The sequence below is a fragment of the Uranotaenia lowii genome, chromosome 2, assembly GCF_029784155.1.
Source record: "Uranotaenia lowii strain MFRU-FL chromosome 2, ASM2978415v1, whole genome shotgun sequence".
Classification (NCBI taxonomy): domain Eukaryota; kingdom Metazoa; phylum Arthropoda; class Insecta; order Diptera; family Culicidae; genus Uranotaenia; species Uranotaenia lowii.
The window spans coordinates 195,730,809-195,755,501 of NC_073692.1; the positions used below are offsets into that span (position 1 = coordinate 195,730,809).

General features: G+C 33.6%; 2 protein-coding genes across 2 annotated transcripts in view; one reads left to right on the top strand and one right to left on the bottom strand.

Annotated features, from left to right (window-relative positions):
* Positions 1-2,901: 2,901 nt before the first annotated feature.
* Positions 2,902-24,693, bottom strand: part of LOC129742228 (uncharacterized) — a 55,962-nt gene continuing 34,170 nt past the window's right edge. The window contains exons 4-7 of the mRNA XM_055734101.1: positions 13,782-14,331; positions 13,118-13,278; positions 3,493-3,506; positions 2,902-3,430 (exon numbers count right to left, since the gene is read on the bottom strand). Coding sequence (XP_055590076.1) covers positions 3,041-3,430; positions 3,493-3,506; positions 13,118-13,278; positions 13,782-14,331 — 1,115 coding nt within the window. The 3' untranslated portion in view covers positions 2,902-3,040. The remainder of the gene's footprint in view (positions 3,431-3,492; positions 3,507-13,117; positions 13,279-13,781; positions 14,332-24,693) is intronic.
* On the top strand, positions 13,696-14,379 carry LOC129747943 (larval cuticle protein A2B-like). The gene is made up of 2 exons (XM_055742372.1): positions 13,696-13,772; positions 13,844-14,379. Exons 1-2 carry the CDS (start codon positions 13,761-13,763, stop codon positions 14,303-14,305), a joined length of 474 nt encoding a protein of 157 aa, XP_055598347.1. The 5' UTR covers positions 13,696-13,760; the 3' UTR covers positions 14,306-14,379.

A 24,693-nucleotide genomic window follows, 5' to 3' on the forward strand; every position in this document is an offset into this window, starting at 1 on the left:
TAATTGTAAAAGCCGGGTTTGTTCTCATTCTCATTTTTAATAAAACTTTAAAAAATCAATTGAGTTGTAAAATATTTTTTATTCATGCGTCCGAAATTTTTGGAGCAAGTTTCAAAAAAAAAAATCAGGGATTTTTTTTCAAATTTTTTTTTCATGATTTTTGATAAGCAATTGCTAAGTTTTAATCAAAATTCCCGGAATTCCCCCCGGAATACCCGGATTCTGCCTGGTTTTTACATAAAACAGCCCGTATTTGTTAGGTCCGGATACGTGCTCAAAAAATTCTGAAAACCTTAGTCTATGAACAAGTGAGAAAATTTTGAAAAACTGTAGTATAATGTTGAACTTGGAATGTATTTTTGAAGTTTTGGCATTAATTTTTAGTCTAGATTGTTTTTATTGAATATATTTGCTATATTATCATAATATGATTATGGATTTAAAATTTAGAATGCAGAGTAGAATACCTCGCTTGCTTTTTTGGACCCTCATGGGGGGGGGTTTAACCCCCAAAACCCCCCCCGTTCCTACGGCCATGGTTGTAGTGTTATATGGAGTCCTTATTCAAATATTCACGAGCAACGTCTTGAATCTGTTCAAAAACAATTTTTATTGTATGCTCTCCGTAAAATAAACTGGATCACATTTCCTCTTCCATCATACGAATCACGTTGTAAGCTAATTGACATAGAACCTCTCAGTATAACTAGGGAATTTTCTCAAATCTCGTTTGTGAATGATATTGTTACACAAAAATAAAAAGCCCTGAGTTACTTTCAAAACTCCAATTTTATGCACCCTACCGTCCATAAAGAAACAAACAACTATTTTACATTAAATTTTATGACAAGGACTAAGCAAAATATCAACTCATTAATCAAATGATGTACAAATACAATGCACAAAGTAAAATTATATACGTAACAATAAATTAAACACAATTAAAAATCGCATTTAAAAAATTTAAATTCTCAACTTGTCAACATCGAGATGTGATCACGTTACCTTCGACCTTACAATGAAAAAAGAAATACGCATCATCCTATGTGATATGAGATCTAAAGTGATACCAGCTTTGTTCGCCAATAAATACGGCCAGATAGACACCCACCAGACGATATGCACTGATGGATCCAGCATCCATGGAGGTACAGGATTTGGTATCTTACATGGTTCATACACAGAATTCTTCAAACTGAACAGAAAAAACAAAAACAAATTCAAACTGAACAACCCTTCAACAGTATTTGTGGCAGAATTGGCAGCAATTAATCGAGCTCTTCAACTCATCGAAATACTTCCAACAAACACCTACTACATTTTTACTGATAGTCAATGGAAGCTGTGAAATGCTTCAGACACAAAGGTCAACACACGCATTTCCTCAAAGAAATACGAAAACAGCTATCTTTACTAAGGTCAGACGGCGGCAACGCTATTCAAACCGTATGGAGCACATCTCTCAGATTTCCCCTTTTTTGACAGAATTAAGCTTTTTTCTTCAGATTTGAGCTTTCATCTCCTATGCTCTCAAGGCAAAAAAAAGCTTAGATCTGAGGAAAAAAAGCTTAAAAACGAGATTCACCAATAATTATTTAAAAGATGTTGGTCACACGATACATAGACAAATCGTGTAACGTTGCCGGGTCCTGACTAGGGTCAAGAGCGTACGGGATTTCTTTTGTGTGGGTACCATCACATTGTAGCATTCCTGGGAATGGAAAGGCTGATGGGCTGGCCAAAAATGGTGCTGTCGAAGGGGAAGTAATCGACAGACCCATTGCGTATCACGAGTATTTCCAACTAGCTAAACAACTGACTCTTTCAGAATGGCAGAATCAATGGGACAATAGCGACAAAGGAAGACTACTCTATACAATTTTACCTAAGGTTAAAACTAAACCATGGTTCAAAGGACTAGACTTGACTCGAGACTTTATTCGAGTGATATCCCGTCTTATGTCAAATCACTACAAATCGAACGCTCACCACTATAGGATAAACATGGCAGACACAAATCTATGCGGGTGTAAAACGGGATACGACGATATTGATCACATAGTGTGGTCATGTCCACAACATAACGACACAAGACCAAAATTGATATCCTCACTTCGACAAAGCGGACGATCACAGACACTCATTCGAGACATATTGGCAAAGCAAGATCTATACTATTTAAAAATTTTATATGAATTTATTTAAACTAGTAATATTCACCTTTAGTATCGAAGTAGAAACAGCTTTATTTAAAACTATCTTTTGTACCTGATCCCTATTCCTTATACTTACATTCTCCATAAACTTCTCTTCCCTTTCTATGTCCTAACGCTTGTACGAGGTTATTCAACTTTACAAGACTATCACCAAGGTGCGCAGCAATGAAGATGACCACCATAGAACACCAGCCCAAGGATCCCCCAGGCAGAGGTCAGACGAACCCTTCAGTCAGAACTACGAAGATCTCTAATGAACGTACCAACATTCATACTTCAAAATGCAATGTCAAGATAACCACCAAGATTTATAACGTTATGCGAGGTTTTTGCGCCCATTTGAGAAGGGTTCTATCCAGTTTCCGAAATGTTTGACTTGAGCCACACTCAAATGGGCTTTTTCCCTCCACAAAAGACACTCGGCTCCTTAGGCCATCAGGCAGCTGAGCCTTCAAAAAAGAAAAATAAATTCTATTTAAAAAAAATAATTTCATTCACATATTACATTTAACGCACTCAAGCTTCTCTTTCTGGTTTGTGTGAACATAAAAATGCACATTTGCCTAAATGAAAAAGCCACCCTACCGAACCACACAATATTTACGGCAATATTTTGGTTGTTGATAATGAAGTCAATATTAAAACGAAAAAGAATTAGGAACATTCATGAAATAAAAACATCATATTTCAGTTTTGTCTTGTTTATCAAGATTTGAGTTTAATAAATATTTTTTCTATCATTTCAATTGTAGCTAGAACACATGAGATGAGCAACATGATTTATGGCACAGTTTGCAATGTCAATGCGGCGGATGGGTGATGACTTAATGATGATAGTAGGTAGGGTAGGCAACCTTGGCAACTGGGACAGCAACCTTGGTCAGGACTGGAGCAACGACCTTGGCAACTGGGACGGCCTTGACGACCTTGTGTCCAAGAGGCTCTCGTCGGACGACGGCGTTGAATCCGTTGTGCTCATCGGCGGTGTAGTCGACAATGCGCTGGTAACCGTCGGCATCGATCAAGGTGTACTGTCCGACGACGTTGTCTCCATGACGTTCCTCCTGCTGGCTCTTGATGTCTCCGGTGTGATCATCATGGACCGAGTACTGGAAGTGGTACTCAGCTGGGGCATCGTGGTATTCCACATGCTTGACAGCCACCGGAAGAACGACGGCACTGGCAGCAGCAACCAGAGCGAGGAGGGCGAAGAACTGTGAAATTTTTAAAATTTATGATTATAAAACTTTAACACTAAACACACTACACAACTTACTTTGAAAGACATTGCTGCGGGGGGATAGATTGAAGTTAGAACTTAAGATCGGAAAGGTAGAGAGCAAAATGATATCATTCTACGCTGACCGATCAATATTTATACCGTACGCATTCAGCAAGAACTAAATTGATCAAATTATGGAACCATTAAGAATATCTTATGAACCAAAAGAAAATCTCCATTTATCGGATTTGTCAGTGCGTAGATGCAAATGGTCACGCCTCGGCACTCAAAAACTGGTGCAGCACGTGATCAACTAGTAGGTATCTAGCTGTTGCATTTCGTATCCCCACGAAAATTGAAGGAATTTTATTAGCACTATAAGAACTCAATCATTTTTTTCATTCCTCACCATCCATTGCTGTTGGTTTAAGCCGATCCGCCTAAGCAAGACAAGTTGGCGCCTTGCTCGAAGCTTAGCTCCTTTGAATGGGATAGTTGAATCAGCTGAATGAGCATTGATCAGGAACATGTGATATTGATAACGATAGGTAAGATAAATTCTTCACTGTTTATACAAATTCAAATTAAAATATGCTTTATAATCTTTTGATCATAGATTATCAGAGTATTTATTTTATCGAAAGGTAATTTTTTTGGTAGCTTACAAATTTTTAAAATTAAAAATAATTAAAATACAAATTGAGAACTTAAAAAAAATTATGTCACTCATGCAGTAGCAGAAAACCAGTAAATATAATAAATCCGATTTGACCGTGCTACACTTATCTCACGCATGCGTAGGCTGATCAGTTGTTTTATATCCGACGCAAATGTTGTTGTCACTTGAGATGGTCGGATACTGGAATAATACCATGCCACCAGGGCTTTGCAGGCTTACTGCTATGTAATGGTGTGCAGTAAATAATTGAAAGCAACAAGTTATTTTTCAAAATTCAGCAATTGATCAGATTTTACTTTTCTGTATAAATATGATATCCTTGAAAACCTTCATCTCAATTTTTTTTACACTGTTTTATTTTATTTTAGATTTTTTCTTAATTTTATAAGACAGATGTTCGAGCATTCGCTTTCAAAATGTGTTTATTTTTATAATTGATTTGAAGTACATGTTTTCTAAATAAAATTGTAATGATAAGAGATATTTCGTATTGCATTTTCTATTTATGTATTTGAATTTTTGTGACTTCGTGTGGAGCTACCGATTACCCTTTTGAGTTGAGTTGTATTTTTTAGACAATCGATGGTAGTTTAACAACTACATAAATGCCAGTCAAAGACAATTGGAAGTTGAAAAAAAATAGCCACACTAATGTATGGCTCTGTTAACATTATCGCGTATGGGGGATTTAAGGCAAAGCAGACAATACACAACCTTAAAGTCAAAGTTTTTGAAAATATTCATCTTATTCAATTCGGCGAGATATAGAATTCAATGTAGAAATGAGAGAATTTAAGGCATTGATATGTGGAAACTGGAATGATCAAAGCTAGAGCGCTTTGGGTAGATGAAATCGAATAATTGATGAAAATGTAAGCTAAGGCTTTTGTATTGTAAATATCTTTGCAATTAGGGCAGGCCCGTGCAAAGGTCCCGTCCATGGTGGAGGAGGGGTTTCAACATTTAAATTTAGCTAGATATAATAACAATATAAAAAAAATCTATGTTTAAATAATAATTTCTGTCTGTCTGTCTGTTCCTTGTAGACTCGGAAACTATTGAACCGATTTGCGTGAAACTTACACAGATAAAAAAATGTAATCCTACTTGACAAGTGATTTTACATTTGTGCATCATCGCGCTGAAAAATTTGAAAAAGAGTATAGCATCTTCGCATTGGACGAAAAATTACATTAAAATGCATGTTAAAACGCAGTGTCGGCATGCGACGTCTGTTTTATTTTACATGGTCGTTGTTTTCTGCTGCTTTTCAGCTCCGTTTTGAGTTTAATTCCTGCGCTCAGAAGTCTTCATTAAGGTAAGTTAAATTTATTTGTTCAACTACTCTGGGGTTAACCAATAGTTTTGAATAACAGTGGTGATGATTGATTGAATGATTTGTTCATTTATATTTTACAGGAATTCAACAGCTGTGATTGGGTGTCATCCTGCAGTATCCTGAGGCTAATCAAACTTATTTCAAATCGGAAGCTGAAAATCCCTACTCACAAGCGACGAATATTGTTACTTCAATTGTGCGGCGGCAAATTCTCAGATAACAACAGACGATTCTACAGTCGGGATAATGTGATTGTGATTATGCGAATAGCGTGTCCTCGTGTCCTAGCAGGTCTTCAGATAAAATGTTGATTTTAATAAAAGATCTTTGTCCAAAAATATGTGTGTTTTATATTGATTTTTGAACGCTTCTTGCATGAGAGTATTATGAAACGAGACTGAAAATGTAAATCTACATTAAACAACCGACATGAATGGGGCCGGATATTTACATGCCAAGACCAGTATTCATACATGTAAATACCCGATTCCCTTCTACCCATGCTCTTGCATGTAAAATTCCATGAATATTTTTAAGTGTGTAGAAGGTGGGGGTATTACAGGCTGAGGAAGGTCCCTATAATGGTTAGAGACCCCTCCCTCTCACAAGAAGGGGGCCTCCCAAACAAAAGACAAACATTTTCATAACTCGAGAACAGATCAAGCAAATGGTACCAAATTTGGGATGGGAGTGTATTTGGTCACAAGAAATTCCTCCTTCTAGTGTGAAAATTGAAAAGGGGGAGGAGCTTCTCATAAATTTTTTTGCAAAATTCGAGAACTTATCAAGCAAATGGAACCAAATTTGACATGGTTGGTTATTTGGGTACGAGACATGTTTTTATGATTATTCAGAACTCCACCTTCTTGGATTGGGGAGATATAAAGGGTGGGAGTGGGTATTATATACACTTTGATGCATTTTTCGATAACTAATCATGCAAATGAACACAAATTTCACGTTGGAAGGTATAAGGCTACGTACGAGTCAACGATGTTTGAGACCCATCTGTCCTTCCACTGGGGGGATTAGAAAGAGGAAGGAGTAGCCTAAACAGTTTTATGTAGACGATTTTCGAACACTATTTTTTGTCACTTTTTATCTACACTAGAGGCCCTTTAAAAATTTTGCACCGTGTGTTTTCCTAATGGCTGTCTAATTCACTTTGAGTCAGATTTTTAACCGCTTCTAGTAGCTTGCGTCTTGCGTTCTTGGAGACGTCGTGAAGTCGGTTCTTGTCGTCGTGTTTGGGATCGTCGTTTTTTAATTTACTCTTGATAACGAAATGAATAATACTTTGTGATTCTTAGATCTCAAACCCTCCAGAAATCAAGGAAAAGTTGAGAAAAATTGGTACACATAACACTGGAAAAACGCATAAAAACCATAAAACAAGTCTTAAACAAAACTCCAGGGCCACATAATTGACAAATCATGCTCTTGAACAACACCACAAATTTGAATTTGAAAAGGCTTATATTTTAGAGAGAGTGAACCAAAGAAAAAGAAAGACTGTTGAAACATTGCATATGAAACTGAAAAAAGGAAATACAGTAAACATAAAACAAGACGCTATCGAGATCTCTAAAATATACACAGCTTAATAATTAATCAATAACCTAAGAGCGACGTCACAGTTTTCGAAGAAAACAAAGAATTTAAAAACGACGACTTCACGAATTCACGAATTCAAAAACGACGATCCCAAAGACGCCGACTTCACGACGTCTCCAAGAACGCAAGACGTAAGCTGCTAGAAACGGTTCAAAATCTGACTCAAATTAAGTTAAACAGCCGTTAGGAAAGCACACGACGAAACAATAGTAAGGGCTTCTAGTGTGGATAAATATGACAGAAAATTGTGTAAAACTTGCATTCTAATTTTTTGTATTCTATTTTTTTTATTGTTTTTTAAAATATAGTTCTGAAAATGGCCGAAACAAAATAGTAAGTCGAAGCGTACAGAAGTTGTTTGGATTTGACTTAAATTTCACCGAAAAATATCAACCAAAATCGATAAAAACAGTTTTATGCATTACTCGAGAAATGATCGAACATAAAAAAAAACAAATTTATCATGGAAATATATTCGAGTACGAGATGTTTCGAGACCCCTCTCTTTCCAACGGAAAGATGGGAAGGAGGAGGGAGATTTTCATACAATATTTTTGGATCAATCGAGAACTTTTTATTCAAATTTAATGGCAGAGTTTATTTCAGTAGATTTTTTCTATGATTGTTTAATGCTTCTTCATCCTTTCACTGATTCAATAGGAAGGGGGAAAGGGAGCTTCCATTCATTTTTTTTTAATAACTCGAGGGCTTATCTAGCAAATGGTATCAAATTGGGAAAAATATTTAAATACAAGAAATATTTCTAAGATTTATTCCCCTTCCAAGATAGGAAAGGTAAGAGAGGTACATTTATTTTGATAAATTCAAGAGCTCATCGAATAAATGTAACCAAATTTTACAGGGAAAAGTAAAAGCGTACGATAAATGATTCTATGGTTATTAAAAAAATCCTTTTCACCTTCCAGTGTGGGATAAGAGAGGGAAATTTTTCGAATGACTTGAGAACTTATCTAGAGTGTCTGTCCCGGGATTTCCCGGTTGGGAATTCCCGGGAATTTGAAAAATTCGGGAATTCTCGATTCCCGGGAATCATAGTTTCATTCCCGGGAATTTCCGACATGTATGAAATTATTTCTCTGGAAAATCCTGATAACCTTCGGAATCATTCTTATTGTTCTTTTTGAAAATATATTCATTCGAAACTCATTGAGCAATTGCCTATTCCTGTCGCAGTAGACATTTTGCAGCCATTTGGTGCATTTTATTTATTTAAATAGATAAATTTAAAAAGATTATATGTACAAATTTCGATTCCGTTTTCATTGAACGAAAACCCGCAACACTTCGAAAAATATATGAAAAATCGTGCAACTGGTAGGCAGATTGTGTTTTCTCGAATGTAATATTCATGCACTTGTTTCCCTCTGGCTTTGAAAATCAGATGAAATTCAAAACTTAAATATGACGACATCGTTTTTTTTACGAAGAGAAAATCTCGCGTGAACTTTTATTACGTCGTATAAAACAAAATGAAAACGAACAGTTTTATTACGAAAAAATACAAAAACTAGCAAGATCTTTCTATTTAGAATATTCTTTAGAATAATATTAGCTTGGACAACATATTCTATATGTGAAATACAAGTTTTGAAGTTGTTTTGATAACTTTAGCAGCAGTTTTATGTGAATTCTCAAGATATTTCATATGATTTAAAGTATTCAGAAATACGAAAAAAGGTTGGATTAATCAAACAAATAAATAAAAAGATTTTTTTGTTTACCCCTAATTGCATGAATGAAATCTTCATTTGACTTATTCAGGATATTTTATAGTTCATTTGACTGTTTTTAATCTATCATTTTTGAAAACAGTTTGATTAATTTTATTAATTGATGAATTATCCTAGAGGATGAAAGTCCCGTACAAAAAAAAGATTAAAAATAAGTTTCAAAAACATTATGAAAGGTACATTTTGAACAACTTATGGGCTTGTACGCACAAATGGTTCAATTAAATATTTCCCGGGATCCCGGGAATTCCCGGGAAATAGGTTACAAAATTTCCCGATTCCCGGGAACGGGTAAATGGCCGGGAAATAGACACTCTAAACTTATCCAACAAATGGAACAAAAAGTACAAAAAATGTTTCTTTTTTTTTTAAAGGAAAGATTCCATAAATAAAAACGAGTTCTTAATATCAAATTTAAAACAATTATTGAAAAACAATTTCAGATCAAGTTAAATAAAAAAAAATCATTTCAGAGAATTTAATCTTCTTTGTACTCCAATAAAAATTTAATTAGCGTCCATTGTAAAGATAAAGATAATCACACATTTTTTTTTTTTTTATTTTAGAAGGTTTTGCAAAGCACACCGGGTCAGCTAGTGTACAATAAAAAAGGAAAATGTTTGGTAAAACCATTTTCCTACTTATGAAGACCTTATAAACTCAAATAAATAATATATTTATCTGATACGCTTCAAAATTATTCTGAATCGAAGAATCAAATCAACGCTTTTACCGGTAATTTGTTCAAAATTATATTTCTTTTTTAAATAAGAAATTTCTTTGAAATCTTGTTTAAGCCATTCTAATTTACAAAATTGAAATCAAAATTTTCGAAACACCATAAAAAAACGAATTAAAATTTCTAAAAAGAATCAGTGCACAGAAAATGAAAACATTAGGTGAATATAATAACAGATTGAAAAAAATAAATCTGGATTCAAAAATAAATTTCAGATCAATTTAGAAACTGAACATGATTTGAAATTATTCAGCAAAATTGTAAAAGTTGTGAATTATTTATTAACTGTGTTTAAAATTCCGCAGTTATATCAATAAAAATATTTAACCATGTTTTGAAATGTTAGTTCTAAATAAAGAAAGAAAAATTATTGATGAGCTAATGAAACTTAATCAAAAGATAGAAAATATTTATTTTTATTTTAAAATGCCGATGATCAAAGTAAGAGATAAATATGTTTAGATTTAAAAAAATCAAGGGCTTTTAAAGTTAGTTTTTTAAGTTTACACTAGAAGAAGAACCAAAATTAAATTAATAAAAATAAAGAAACAGTTTTGAAATTTTCATGCGTAGGATTTAAGATTAAAAATAACAAGTTCTGAGTATTTTGCCACAACCAATTGAAATATTGGGTCCTGAAAAAGACAAAAGGTACAAATAATGTTTTTCCTTATTCAAAATATTGATTTTTAGTTTAGATTGTTAATAGAACACAAACATTCAAAATTAAAAACAAAAGACAAACTATGAAAAAATGCAAAAAATAAAGATGGAAAAGATGAGTTTAAAACATTTAATTTTGAGGATTTTTATTTAAGAAGAGATCTGACTTTTTTTTAAAAAAAAGCCTGTGTTTTAAATCATCTTCTGTTTTGGTGATACAGCGTTTATGAGGTGAAAAATGAATAAGATTTGATTGTAATTATTCAATGATAATTAATGTACAAACAAACCTGAATAAAAGACAAAATTTGATAATCCTACCTTGATTCCAATAATAATATTCTGCCTAGATGTTTTTTTTTTTCATTCTGCAATTTTAAGAATTTTGAAAATATTTCATTACAAGTAGTTTTGAAATTTCGAGAAAAAGTTGGTGTAACAAAATGGTTTAGTTCCATTAAACAAGTTTGTTGAAGACTCCAAAACTATTCGACTTATGTATTTAAAATATCTGAAATTCAACTTTGTTTAAAACTTTTTTTAAAATATTCTTGAATATAGAAAAAAAAGTTTCTATAACCTTGATCACAGATAACAGATTTTTGCAATTTCGAATTTGTTCCCAATTATGAACGTCATTATAGTGTCGTAAAATGAAATGACTTTGTCCTAGAGTGATATAGGTAAAAAATCCACCGGAGATGAGCCAATTTTCAGACATGTTTGTCAATACCTTTCCTGTGAAGAATGGACTGCCAGGAAAATAAGGCTAGTCGGTGATAAATCTTTTACACTTAATAACTTTTCTGTCGTAACTAATATTACCTGATGGTCTTCAAAGGAAATATGTGAGGATATGACTTTATTTAAAAAACAAAACTTGTAGAGCAATCGGTGCAATGGCATTAAAGTTAGAGCCAAAAAAAATTATTTTGCAGTTTCCCAAGAATAAATTATTCCAAATTTCTATACAAACTTGAGCGTCTTGTTGAGAGACCCCTAAGAGGTCACCAATTGAGCTAAAATGTGGTATGGGGCCTTCTAGTAGGAAAGAATGATTACAGACCTTAATGTTTTAATTCCGACGCATAATCCTATTTTTGAATCACCCTAATGAACTACCCCACTTTAAATTTTATTTTTAATTTGCACAAACAAATATATCTACAAATTTGAGGTTTCCATATGAAACAATCCAATTTTTAGAAATGTTAGAATTTTTTGCATCATTAAAGCTTTCGAAAAGTGTATAAAACAATAAGCTATATTTCTAATTTGAAATAGATGAATAAAAAAACAATTGAATTCATTCTCTGTTCATTCTCCTTGGAATATTAAGTACGAGTTTTATTCTGTTCATGATCAAAGCATTTAGTTCTGAAGATGAATTTTTAACCACATACAAATTTTTTAAAACTTATTACAGATCTTCGAATTCAAATTTGTTATCTGTAATAAGTTTTAAAAAATTTGTATGTGGTTAAAAATTCAGCTGAACATGATTCAAAACAGTTCCTAGTAAAAATTTAAAATATGTTTTGATTATTTTTCAAAATAAGAATCTGCCAGAATTATTAATCTTATTATGAAAAACGGGATCCCAAGGATGGTTTTGAAATCATTGTTATCAATTTCACAGTTTCTTTCCGGGGAATCAAATTTGTTTAGAATTGATATTAAACTCTAAACTGCCTTTGTCATGTTTTCCGTTTTCCCTGAACGAATTTCTTACAGATTCCGGATTTCTTCCGGATTTATTCGTTTGTTATAATTTTTGTCATTTCAATTTTTGTTTTCACGTCTAAAAACAAAATATTTTGACGAAGTTTTGTTTAATGATAATGACAATTTTTTGGAAGCCTTAACTACGATGCATAATCTGTTGATATGTTTTTTTTAAAGTGCAATACTTTAAAGTATTGTTCCATATTCACCAGGACATTGCTAATGTGTTGGGTTTAAAAAAATAAAGGTCAAAGGCCCAAATTTTATCAGGTTTTCAAATAATAAAGCCCTGATTTTCCTGACCCGATTATATGCGGTTGCTTACGGACTTTTTAAGGGGATGTTTGGTTGGAGGACCTTGAGAGAGGGCGGGGAGTATTAATCCCAAACCCTCCTCTCTCTTTGTTTCTACGGCCATGGTATTTGTTAAGGCTTTATTATTATTATAATCTCCGAAATGTGTAATTGAGAGATTAAATTAGAATTGTTTCTTAACTGCTTTGATTCTACTCATGCAATCGGCTCACAACTAGTTCGCTTACCATGATTGAAATAAATTCATTTTGATTTAAGAGAAATTATTAAAAATATTTTGTTACACCTTTTGGAATTTTGTATACATATTTTCTATGAAGTTTTGATAAATATATCCATGACTGAAATGTAGAAGGCACTGACTGGAGAAAATTAATTGAATTCTTTTAATAAATTGAAAAAGTGTCGTAAAAATATACTGTTTTAGTAAAAAACTGAATTGTATGATTAACATATTATCGGTTTTTGTCCAAAGGTCAACGCACTATTACTGTGTTGTGTATTGCAAATTCCATCATTCCAGTTAAAAGAGCACACTAAGAGCGAAAAAGAATTTCTTAATTTTTTGTATTGGGTTATAAAAAAAAGTATAAAACGGGTGGTTTGTTTGTGCTTTTGAACACATGAATTTGGGGTTTCAAAATAAAAAATTCTTCTCGGAAAAATTCACAAAGCCTAATACTTTCAATACTGGCAAACCTCAAGAAAACATAATACAACGCTACCGCTTCTGAACCTCGTTTCGTGTCCATTTGACGCTGACTTCCCCATGCTCTCATACCGTTTGCCAACTTGATTATGCAAATAAACCATTTCTCAAATGGGTGATTTGGGAATAAAGTTTTTTTTATCACCTCCGTCGGGCTGCAGGTGGCGGCGTCTGGTTGTCACCTCTAAATCTTTGGCTAACATGAATGTCCGCCCGTCCATCCGTTCGTGTCCATTCGATAGAGAACTTTGACCACCAAGTACCCGGTTAGTATTTTCGATCTCTTGACGGGGGCCATTAAGGTGGCTGCAAGTCAATTTGGATCAGCAAAGTTGGATGCATTATTAATGGCGTGGGGTGTTTTTGATATCGTGGAGAGTTTAAGTTTACATTTTTTTCAATGCGATACTACTTGAGCGCTTGAACTGATTTAGCTGAGGCGTATATCAAAATTGGATTAAAATTTGTCACGTAACAAGCGGGCTTTAATTTACGGCTTAAGGTGGGAATTCTGACTTGTCAAAGGTCAAAATTTCATCTACTACCAGTTTTTCGACTCAGCGGCTCGGAAACATGTAGGAGACATGTAATTTTAAGATCAATCTCACTGAGGTCGTTTTTTTCAATGGTTTTGGTGGGTTTGTTCTTCAAAACACTTCAATGGGCTGGTGGTTACAAGAACGAAAATGGTCAGTATAAAAGTTTCGAAAACGATTAGGAAATTATCAGTTGAGCAATAGCATTAGTTCCGATCATTTGTTCTACTAGAACCATTCCAATCCTCTAAAATGGCTTTCAAAGTAAGTAACCTGCAGAAGTTTTGTGAGACTAGTTTGATAACACAGAATTCAATCCTGATTTCAAATTTCAGTTCCTGGCTCTGTGCGCCCTGGTTGCTGCCGCTAGTGCTGCTGTCCTCCCATTGGCTGTTCTGAAGCATGACGATCATCACGATGCTCCAGCTGAGTACCACTTTGCTTACTCCGTGCATGATGATCACACCGGAGACATCAAGAGCCAACAGGAAGAACGTCACGGAGACGATGTCAAGGGACAGTACACCCTGATCGATGCCGATGGTTACAAGCGCATTGTGGACTACACCGCCGATGAACACAACGGATTCAACGCTGTCGTCCGACGTGAACCAGTCCAGGGACACAAGATCGTGAAGACCGTCACTCCTGTTCTGACCAAGGTTGCCGTCCCAGTTGCTCACCACTACGTTGCTCCCGTTGCCAAGGTTGCCATCCCGGTCGCCAAGGTTGCTGTCCCAACTGCCCACCTTTCCACTGTTAGCTTCTCGGCCCCAAGCCTGAGCTACCACTATTAAGATGACTGACTGCGCTGGGACGATCTCTGTTTTTGTTGATTGTTTGAAATAAAAATGATAGCTCAATTTTAAAACTGGATTTAAAATGATGTTCGTTTATCACAACCTTGAAAATGTCAAAAGTTAACTTATCCTCAAAGTACAGTTTTTGAAAAGTTACCTAAGTCACTGAAAACAGTTCTTTATAATTATTAGAAAATCTCTGAATTTCTAAATATTTTTGCGAAATTTTACTGTAAGAGGGATCAAAACCTAACACAAGCTTAGCGGTTTGCTTACACAGTTTTAAGCGCCGCTTATTTGATCTCTAACTCTTGACTACGTTTGCGATCGCTCATCTGATCCGCTAAATGTTTCTTTAAAGTTAGCAATCACTTATCGTTGAGCTAATGTTGCCTGAATTTTTTCCACTTGTTTCTGGGCCAGAAAAATGTCTGTTTTTTTTTTGTCTAAAAGCCTGACAACATTTATTCAATTTAAAAAAAGTTTCAAACTTAAAGCTACTTATCTAACTTATCTAAAGGAAAAGTGCACCAGCGTACCCAATATTGCTTTATTTGTTCCTGATTCTGCATGTTTTTTATTAGTTTAATGAGAAGATTCTAAAAATATACTTTTTTATCATAACTTTTATAATAAATTTTGAAATATGAGCAGAGAAAATATGCCTTTTAAAATTCTTCACGAAATTCGTTTATACCAGTTTTGAAGAAAATAGTGGATGTTAAGCTTACAAATAATCAAATTTTCCATTTTTAAGTTTGGACTGTTGAATCTTGTTTTTTCAATATTTTTTTTTCATTTAACATTTATTATATTTGAATAGAATTATATTTATTCATACTTTTTTTCAATTTTCCATTTCAATTCTGTTCTTGTTTAGAAGCTCTCTGTCATTTGTTGGTTTACTTTTCTAATATTTTTGAGTCTCAATCCTTTGTTTTTTCCTTTTCAAACTACCTGTTTGCATCCATTTCTTTGGTGATTTCGTCAATGCGGGTTCCAGTTGAATTAGAACAGGAAAATATTTTATACTGTTGTTACGATATTTCTTTTTTCTTTGTGGTGTCTGAGGTAACTTCAAGAGCTGCAAAAAATTATCTGCTTTGCGAGTTTGTTTATTATTAAATTTAAAAAAAAATAATTATTCGGAATTAAATAATTTTCTTGGATGAAAAAAAAAACCTTCGAGTGCTTCTATATCGCGTGGAGGTTTGTCAAATTGGTCCTCGATTTGAGGACGAATTGAAAAGCTTTGGACTATCATCGCCCATTACATGTGACAATTTTCGATTTTCCAGGTTTGTTGGACTCAAAGGACTCAAAGAAGTTTTCCCGTTGATCTTCAATTGTTATTGAAAGATCGATAATATCAATATGCTCTGATTCGAGCAGGTTTTCAGCTGAAATATGTATATTATAAATACACATGAGCAGACAACTGTTTTCTATACATTGGAGTTATTTATATGTTGAAAACTCCTGCAATTTTCGATAAAGATTTAATTGTCAATGTTGTCTAAATTGCCGAACCTCAAATCGTACTGGTTAAATGCGCTTATTGATGATGTTAGAAAAAAAAGCACTTTCTTTGGCAATATTTTCAAACTGATATTTTCACACAACCAAGCTATTATTTATAAAAATCTACGTTTTTTTAAATTATTTATAGAATATAACAAAGATTGGGGTTCCCATATTTTGAAATCAGTGCATCCATTTTAAAAACTTTATCATAACTGTTTTGAGAACTTCTGATTTCTGTTGGGATGTTGATTAGAGCCTAGATTCAAAGTTTAAATGATGAAAATCATAAATTTATTCTGTTTTACCTGTTTTTGGATAGTAAATTTTTTTTTTTTGATTGAGCCTACAAAAACATTCTCTTATTCCACTTACTAATCATGGTTAAGCCTTTACAAAGACCTTAAATTTGTTGTACTTTTGATGTTCAACTGAATTAGAAAGCTAACTTAAATTTTAAATGGTCCAAATATTACATCAATAGTTGTCTGAACATTTTTTTTTTAAAGTTCGAGATTGTATACTCAAAAATCTTTCAAGAACCTTTGTTTCAAAGCGTATCACCCTCAAAATGCATTGATTTGATTTGTATTTTATCAGCCATTTCGTGGAACGGCTAAAGTCAAACTTAATTCTTAAGGTATGAATTTTTTTCTTTTTTTTTATAAGATTCATGAGGAACCACCATAAATAATAAATAATGAGGGATGAATCATTCATCCTCCCGGATAAAAGACAGACAGACAGACAGACAGACAGACAAAAAAATTCATAATGTTTGGATGTCCCTACTGAAAAAGAAACCACTTTTCACTGATAATGCCGGTAAATTATAGTAATAAACATAAATAACGGTGATTAATCTCTTCATAAAAGCATACATGTTTTATAAAAGCCTTATGTTATCTTATTTTGATCGCCGCTGGGATATATTCTTATCTAAGTTTGTGGCATATCGGCAAATTGAAAATCTAATTATAGAGCAATTATGATAGACATGAAAATTGATAGGTGGAAAGGTCAAAGCTAGAGCGCTTTGGGTAGAAGAAACGAATAGATGGTGAAACTGTGAGCTTAGGGCATTGTTTTTTATCGACAGCATGAAACTGCTTGTGTGATTCTTTACCCGGCATCTGCTGGCTGTTTGTAGTAAGTGACGAAGAAGCCACATTGCTACCCACAACCAGCCCAGATGGGTCGAACACATGAGGTTGCGTCCGGCCCGGTCAGCATCTTTTTTATTTAATTCCGAGAACCGAGAAAACCGGGAAAAAACTTGAATTTTCAATCAAAACCGGAAAATTTTGTTATGAATCTTTTTTTTTCGCTCAATAAACAAATTAAATTCTAAGTTTCATTCAAATTAACCTTTTTTTTCACAAAAGTGATATAAAATCGGGATCTAAATTCCATGGAGAAAATGTGGGCAAATGTATGGCGAATGAAATGAGTTCCAAAATATATATTGAGATTTATTTATGTGAATTTACTTATTTTTGACATTTATAAATTTACAACTTTTTGACAAGCATCAAAAACGCGAAGATATAATATGTTTGAAAAAAAAAAAAAGTTTTTTACAAATACATTCAATTGTTAATCTTTGAGAATCGGGAATTCACAAGATCATGCGGAGGAAAACGCGAGAAAACAGAAAAATCCAAATGAGTGGCCACCATGTTTGTTCTTTAAAAAAAAATTGCACTAAAGGAAAATGAAATATTAAATGTTTTTGTGATTCTATTTTACATTTTGCGCTTAGCTGGTAATCGCATTCTTTATTGATTAAAAAATTAAAGAAAAAAAAACAGATCGTATGAATATAGATTAACATGGCAAGTCCAAAGTCAAGCACCCAGATCTCAGGCTCTAAAAAAAAAATTAAATGTTTAATAGCTTAGCTTAGCTTAGCTTGATTGACTACTCACATCAACCTTTGAACTTTGGAACCCGAAATACTTCATCTTGAATTTATTAATCATTAGGTTTTTTTTTTTTTTAAATATATCTTTATTAGTACCAATTCATCATTACATTTATATTACATTAATACATTAAATTAGGTGTTCGGTTCAATAATGAACTTTCAGAGCCCTATAGTTTATTAATCACTATAATTTATTTATTTGAATTAATTTTGCTGAGTGCAATCATGTATTTTTATGTAGGAGAACATCCTGTAATGTCAAAAAATATTTTAAACTTACTACTAAAAACTAAAACTATCCTAAATTAAAACTAATTATAGAGAGAACGAATCTCTGCGATGGAAGACTGCATCGATTTGCCTCTGAAGTTGGAGATGATTTTGTTGGCCATCTCTTCGATCGATTCAATGCCCGCAATCCGATGAAGATCTTCGGTGCTGTGCCAAGGTGGAAGCCGCAAAATCATTTTCAGAACCTTGTTCTGAATCCTCTGGATGGCTTTCTTCCTCGTCGCGCAGCAGCTAGACCAAATCGGAACTGCATACATGATCGCTGGTCGGAAGACTTGCTTGTAAATAAGCATCTTATTCTTCAGACAAAGTTGGGATTTCCTGTTGATGAGAGAATAAAGAGATTTAGTGTATTTATTACATTTAGATTGAATATCTTCAATGTGATTTTTAAAAGAAAGATTCCGATCAAGTGTGAGTCCCAAGTACTTGACGTGATCAGACCATTCTAAAGAAACCCCATTAAAAGTTATGGAATGATTTTCATTAGGTTTTAAAAAATTTGCTCTTGGCTTATGGGGAAATAAAATAAGTTGAGTTTTGGAAGCGTTAGGAGAAATTTTCCACATTTTCAAGTAATTCAAAAAGGAATTTAAATTTTGTTGCAATCTACTGCGTACCACCCGTAAATTTCGACCTTTGGCTGAAAGCAAAGTATCATCAGCAAATAATCTTCTACCTTTTCCTTCTGGTACATCAGGAAGATCAGAAGTAAAAATATTGTATAAAATTGGCCCAAGTATACTGCCCTGAGGGACCCCAGCTCTAATGGGAGTCCTTTCAGAGCATGAATTTTGATAGCTTACTTGTAAGGTTCGGCTAGTCAAATAATTTTGAATAATTTTGGTGAGATATACAGGAAAATCAAATCGAGCTAATTTAGCTACTAAACCTTTGTGCCAAACACTGTCAAAAGCTTTTTCAATATCAAGAAGAGCAACACCAGTTGAATAACCCTCAGATTTGCTAGCGTTAATCATATTAGTTACACTCAAAAGTTGATGTGTAGTAGAATGTCCATGACGAAAACCAAATTGTTCATCAGGGAAAATAGAATTCTGATTAATGTGAATCATCATTCTATTCAAAATAACTCTCTCAAATAGTTTACTTAAAGAAGGAAGCAAACTAATTGGTCGATAACTTGAAGGCTCTGAAGCACTTTTTCCAGGTTTCAAAATTTGAGTTACTTTGGCATTTTTCCATTTATTGGGAAAATAAGCCAAGTGAAAACATTTGTTGAAGATTTTAACTAAAAAATTTAAAGTGCTTTCAGGCAACTTTTTAATAAGAATATAGAAAATCCCATCTTCCCCCGGAGCTTTCATATTTTTAAATTTTTTGAAAATCAATTTAAGTTCATCAATATTTGTCTCACAAGAACTTTCAAACATATTTTGTTTTGAAAGAATGTCATCAAATTCTAGGGAAATTTGAGCGTCAATAGGACTAACAACGTTTAAATTAAAATCATGAGCAGACTCAAATTGTTGGGCTAATTTTTGAGCTTTTTCTGAATTAGTTAAAAGAAGTTTATCCCCATCTTTCAAAGTAGGAATTGGCTTCTGGGGCTTTTTCAGAATTTTAGTTAATTTCCAAAATGGCTTTGAGTAGGGTTTTATGTCCTCTACTGCTTTAGCAAAATTTTCATTACGAATGAAATTTAAACGACGTTTGATCTCTTTTTGAAGGTCGCAATAAATTAATTTCAAATAAGGATCCCTAGTTCGTTGAAATTGGCGTCGACGAATGTTTTTCAGTCGTATCAAAAACTGAAGATCATCATCAATTAAAGGTTGATTAAATTTATGTTTAACTTTAGGTATTGAAGCGGCTCTAGCATTGACTATTGAAGTTGTCAAATTTTCTATAGCCAAATCAATATCTTCTATTGAATTCAGTGGAACGTTTACATCTAAATTACGTTCAATAAAATTCATATATCGCTCCCAGTTAGCCTTTTGAAAATTAAAAGTTGATTTTAAAGGGTTTTCAATGGAACTTTGGGATAAAGAGAAAGTTACTGGAAGGTGGTCTGAATCGAGGTCCGCATGAGTAACTAATTGACTACAATGCTCGCCTAAATCCGTTAGAACCAAATCAATTGTGGAGGGATTTCTAATTGAAGAAAAACAAGTATGCCCATTAGGATATTCAACAGTATAATAACCTGCAGAGCAATCATTAAACAAAATATTCCCATTAGAATTTGATGAAATATTATTCCAAGATCGGTGTTTTGCATTAAAGTCACCAATAATAAAAAATTTAGATTTATTCCTGGTGAGTTTTTGTAAATCTCCCTTCAAAAAATTTTTCTGTTCACCGCTGCATTGAAAAGGCAAGTATGCGGCAACAATTACAATTTTCCCCATAGAAGTTTCTAATTCAATACCAATTGTTTCTAAGACTTTTGTATTGAAAGAAGGAAGAAGTCTAAATTTGAGACGACTATTGATGACAATAGCTACACCCCCACCTTGTCGATCAAGTCGATCATTCCGTAAAATTTTAAAGAAAGCATTGCTTTTCAAGTTATTGTCTGGCTTTAAAAAAGTTTCAGTGATGGCAGCAATATGTATGTTTTGAGTTTTCAAAAATAAAAAGAATTCATCTTGGTTAGCCAGCAAAGATCTAGCGTTCCAATTCATAATATTTAAACATCTATTTGGATCCATGAGGGAATCGTAAAGTCATAATAATTTTGTTAGCATAATTAAAAGAAGTTTGAAAAGCTTCAAACATTGAATTTGCTTTCAACATAAGTTGCATCATTTCCATTAAATTTTGATGCAAAAATTTTAATTTTTCCTCAGTTATCTCACCCAAATCAACAAAATTGTTAGGATCAGAAAATGAAGGAGAAGAACAAGTATTTGAATTTCGGGGATTTTCCCAAGCCTTTGCATGAACGTTGAGACTTGGTTTTTTCCCATTTTTATTAGTTAAACCTGAAGAGGGCAACCCATTTTCAACCACCTCTGAGAACGATAAACAACGAGTCTGTGGCGCAGAATCAGCCCAGGTAACATTAAAATCACTTCGGGTATTACCCAGCCGTGATTCCAATGTAGACCGAGGCTGACCGCGAACAGGCAGGTTGTTTGCCGGCCCGACGTGTGAAGACGAAAAAGAGGAAGGAGGAGAAGAAACTTTTCTGGAAACTTTGGGATTTTTCCTAGAAGCAATAATTTTTACCCTGATGGGACAGTCTAGAGAATTCGAGGAATGATTACCTGCGCAATTCGCACACTTAAAAAATTCTGTTTTTGGCTTATCACCACCAAAAAGGCATTTAGATTTTTCATGATCGAATGAGCCGCAAAACATGCATCTGGCATTCATTCTACAATTTTTAGTGCCGTGACAAAAAGCTTGACAACGACGACATTGCGTAATATTTTGTAAAAAATTGGTAGTAGATTTACGAAAAGGTTCAAATTTTACTCGACAATGAAACATAAGACGAGCCTTTTCCAGAATTTTTAAATTATTAACCTGATCCTTTTTAAAATGGATTAAATAAAGTTCAGGAGCAAAACCAACACTACTGGTATTATTCGTGTTGGTTCATTTCCTCATTTGAATTACTTGAATTGGAGAAAAACCTAACAAAGAATTTAATTCAGTTGTGATCTCATCCGGTGTCTGATCGCCGGTGAGACCCCGAAGTACAACTTTAAAAGGACGATCACTTCCAGTGTCGTACGTAAAAAATTGGTGTTTTTTATTATTCAAATAAGTTAAAATTTTTTGAAAATCATTAAAAGATTCCGCCAATATACGAGCAGTTCCCCTTCGACCGATCTGAAAAGAAATCTTCACATCCTTGACGGAAGTGACGATTTCTTTTCGAAAGGCATTGAAGTTAGGAATCGTGACCGTTATTGGTGGAATCTTTTCGTTTTTAAGAGTATAAGAAGAAGAAGGTTTCTTATTACTCTTATCAGAATTAAATATGAATATTTCCTCATCACCGATGTTATGAAGGACATCGAATGAATTGGAAATTTCAACTTTTTTGGGCGATGGACCTGAATTAGGTTCGGCAATCCGTTTCCTACCGGCCCTTGAGCCAGCCGATGACTTCCCCATGCTGGAAAGAAAAGAGAAAATATGAATAAAAGAAAATGAAAATTATTTTAGCACTGAAAAGTGCTGATTGAAATACAGGTAAAGAAAAAATAAATAATGTAAAATGTTCCTGCAGGTACACAGCAACGATACAATGCTCCGGCGTACGTGTTGACGGCTCAACGGTACAGATGGAAGTGAACGAATTACACATCGCCAATGGTGCTATTCCGTGATTGAACGAGGCCATTAGTTTTGCTCAAAGGTCAAAAGAATGGTGCTTGGGATTAGAAGCTCATCCTCAATGCACAAAACAGATGCTCTCTCTTTAAACATCAATAACGGCGCCGGCCACGTCCTAGTAGTCAATGGATAGATTGGAAAAGGTAGAAAGGGATGAAAGATCAATGTTGTGCTTAAGGACCGAGGTTACCTCTGCATCCTAGCAAAATAATTTAAAGGAGGAGGTTTGGGATAAAAGGACATGAGCAGGATACACTTTTGACTAGTGTAATTATGTGAGAAATCAAATCCTATACATTTTACTACGCTCGTGTTCTTCCCTAAAGACACTCAAAAGTTTGAAAATGCATAATGTTTTTCTACTATTAACTTCCATTTTTGAAGAATCAAATTGAAGAAAAAAAAATATCAGTGTAAAAAAAATCTTTTAATGAAACAATGGTGACTGTCTTTCTTTCCTTTAACCATCATCATACTAAATTAATTCTAAACACAAAAAAGAATGTATCTGATTAACCCTTTTAAATTTTGTCAAAACTTATTTTACTTTATGAAAATATTACTTATGTGTTACCAAACAAGTTAATTATCCATTAAAGGTTTAGCCAAATTTCAAAATTATGGAATCCAGGATTTATGATCCTACAAAAATTGGAATTCCAATCAAAACTGTAACTTTCCACCAATTTTCAACTTACGAAAAAGCACTTTAACGCCGATGAGTTCTGTAGTTTATTCAAAGTCAATTTTGTAACAGAAAAAGTGATGTAGATTAACAATATAGGTATGTATGTAACTGCATATAATAATACATACGGTCGATAATAAGAAACATAACTAAACGAATAACTCAAATCGATAAACCCGACGAAAATGAAGTCAAAGTTTTCCTTTAGAAGCTAAAATTGTGTTACAATTTGGGAACTGTAATTTATCAAATTCAAACCTTACTCTAAGACTAAAAATTATAGAAAAAATAATACTTAGCTTTGTGCTATCAGGCTGATCAGATTTTATAATGAAGAGCATTCCTGGAGGGAAACCATCCGAGTCAGGAATCGGGAACTTAACTGGTGAGAATAATCAAGGATCGATCACACCAAATTCTTCCATCGTTTCCTTGTTGAAAATATCGTAGGTTCAGCAGTCCATTCCCTTTGCTTGGTAGCCTAGGTCCGCAGAGCAGTTTGGAAAAACATTCGATCGAAAATTTCTGCAGCTCGCCCGTTTGGAGAATTGGGTATTATTTTTCTCTACACCCACACGATTGTTCCTAAAAACTCTTGAAATTTTCGGAGCCTCTGTCAATCACGTTTTTCTTGTATCGTTGACTACTTAGATCTCCTAAAAAAAAATAAAATGTTTAGTGAAAAATTACTCTCAGTATTCAAGATGAGAAACAAAACAAAATTTTACAATATTTGGAGGAATATAATTAAATGAATTCTGTTCTCAAGATTGCAGAGGAAAAAATTAAATTAGAGTATCAATCAGTCAAAATTCGAATTACAAATACAGACTAAAAGTTGTAAAGTTTCGATTTATAGATTCGTAACTCACCTGAAATTCATCGTTGATGACTACATTTCGAATTTCAGAGTTCAGAAACCAGAGCTTAATAGTCAAATTCTGTGAGCGATAAAGTTATTTTGAATTGGAACATCATCGTTTCAATTCTGTCAAATTCTAATAAAAAAATAATCATAGTTTTACAGCAGATGTAGATTGAGGTATAACGAATTGAATGTATATTTAACTCAAAATTGACGATTTTAACACCTCATTCCTCTGATTATTATTATTATTTTCTTAATCCTTTGCATTTAAACCTGCTTCAACGATTTTCTGCACAATCCCAATAAACAAAACCGTTGTCTGAATAACCATCTTCATGTATTTCAATACTGGGAAGATAATAAAATCCCGATCGAAAAAACCGGAAATTTGAAAATGAAGACTCGCTGGCCACCCTGAATTACATTACATCAAAAATAACCAACAAATAGGCAGTGAGAAAAAAAAATTAACCTGAGTATTATGGTTTCGTATGGCTGTGACGAATTATTAAAGTCACATTTTTTAAGTAAGAATTTTGAAAACCCCCTTCCCCCCCTCCCCCCTTTGTAAGATATTGTAAGCAAATGTGAAACCCCCCCCCCCCCCACCCCCTCTATGTGCTTACGTAATTAGTGAACGACTCTTACGTAATACTGGAACGGCCCATTACCGATTTGTTTTTCTCAAAAAAAATGTTATTGCTCTAGGAAATTTGAGCAATCGATCTTCATTTAATTGTTCTTGTAAGTTTAGGAGCATTGTGGCACTAAAT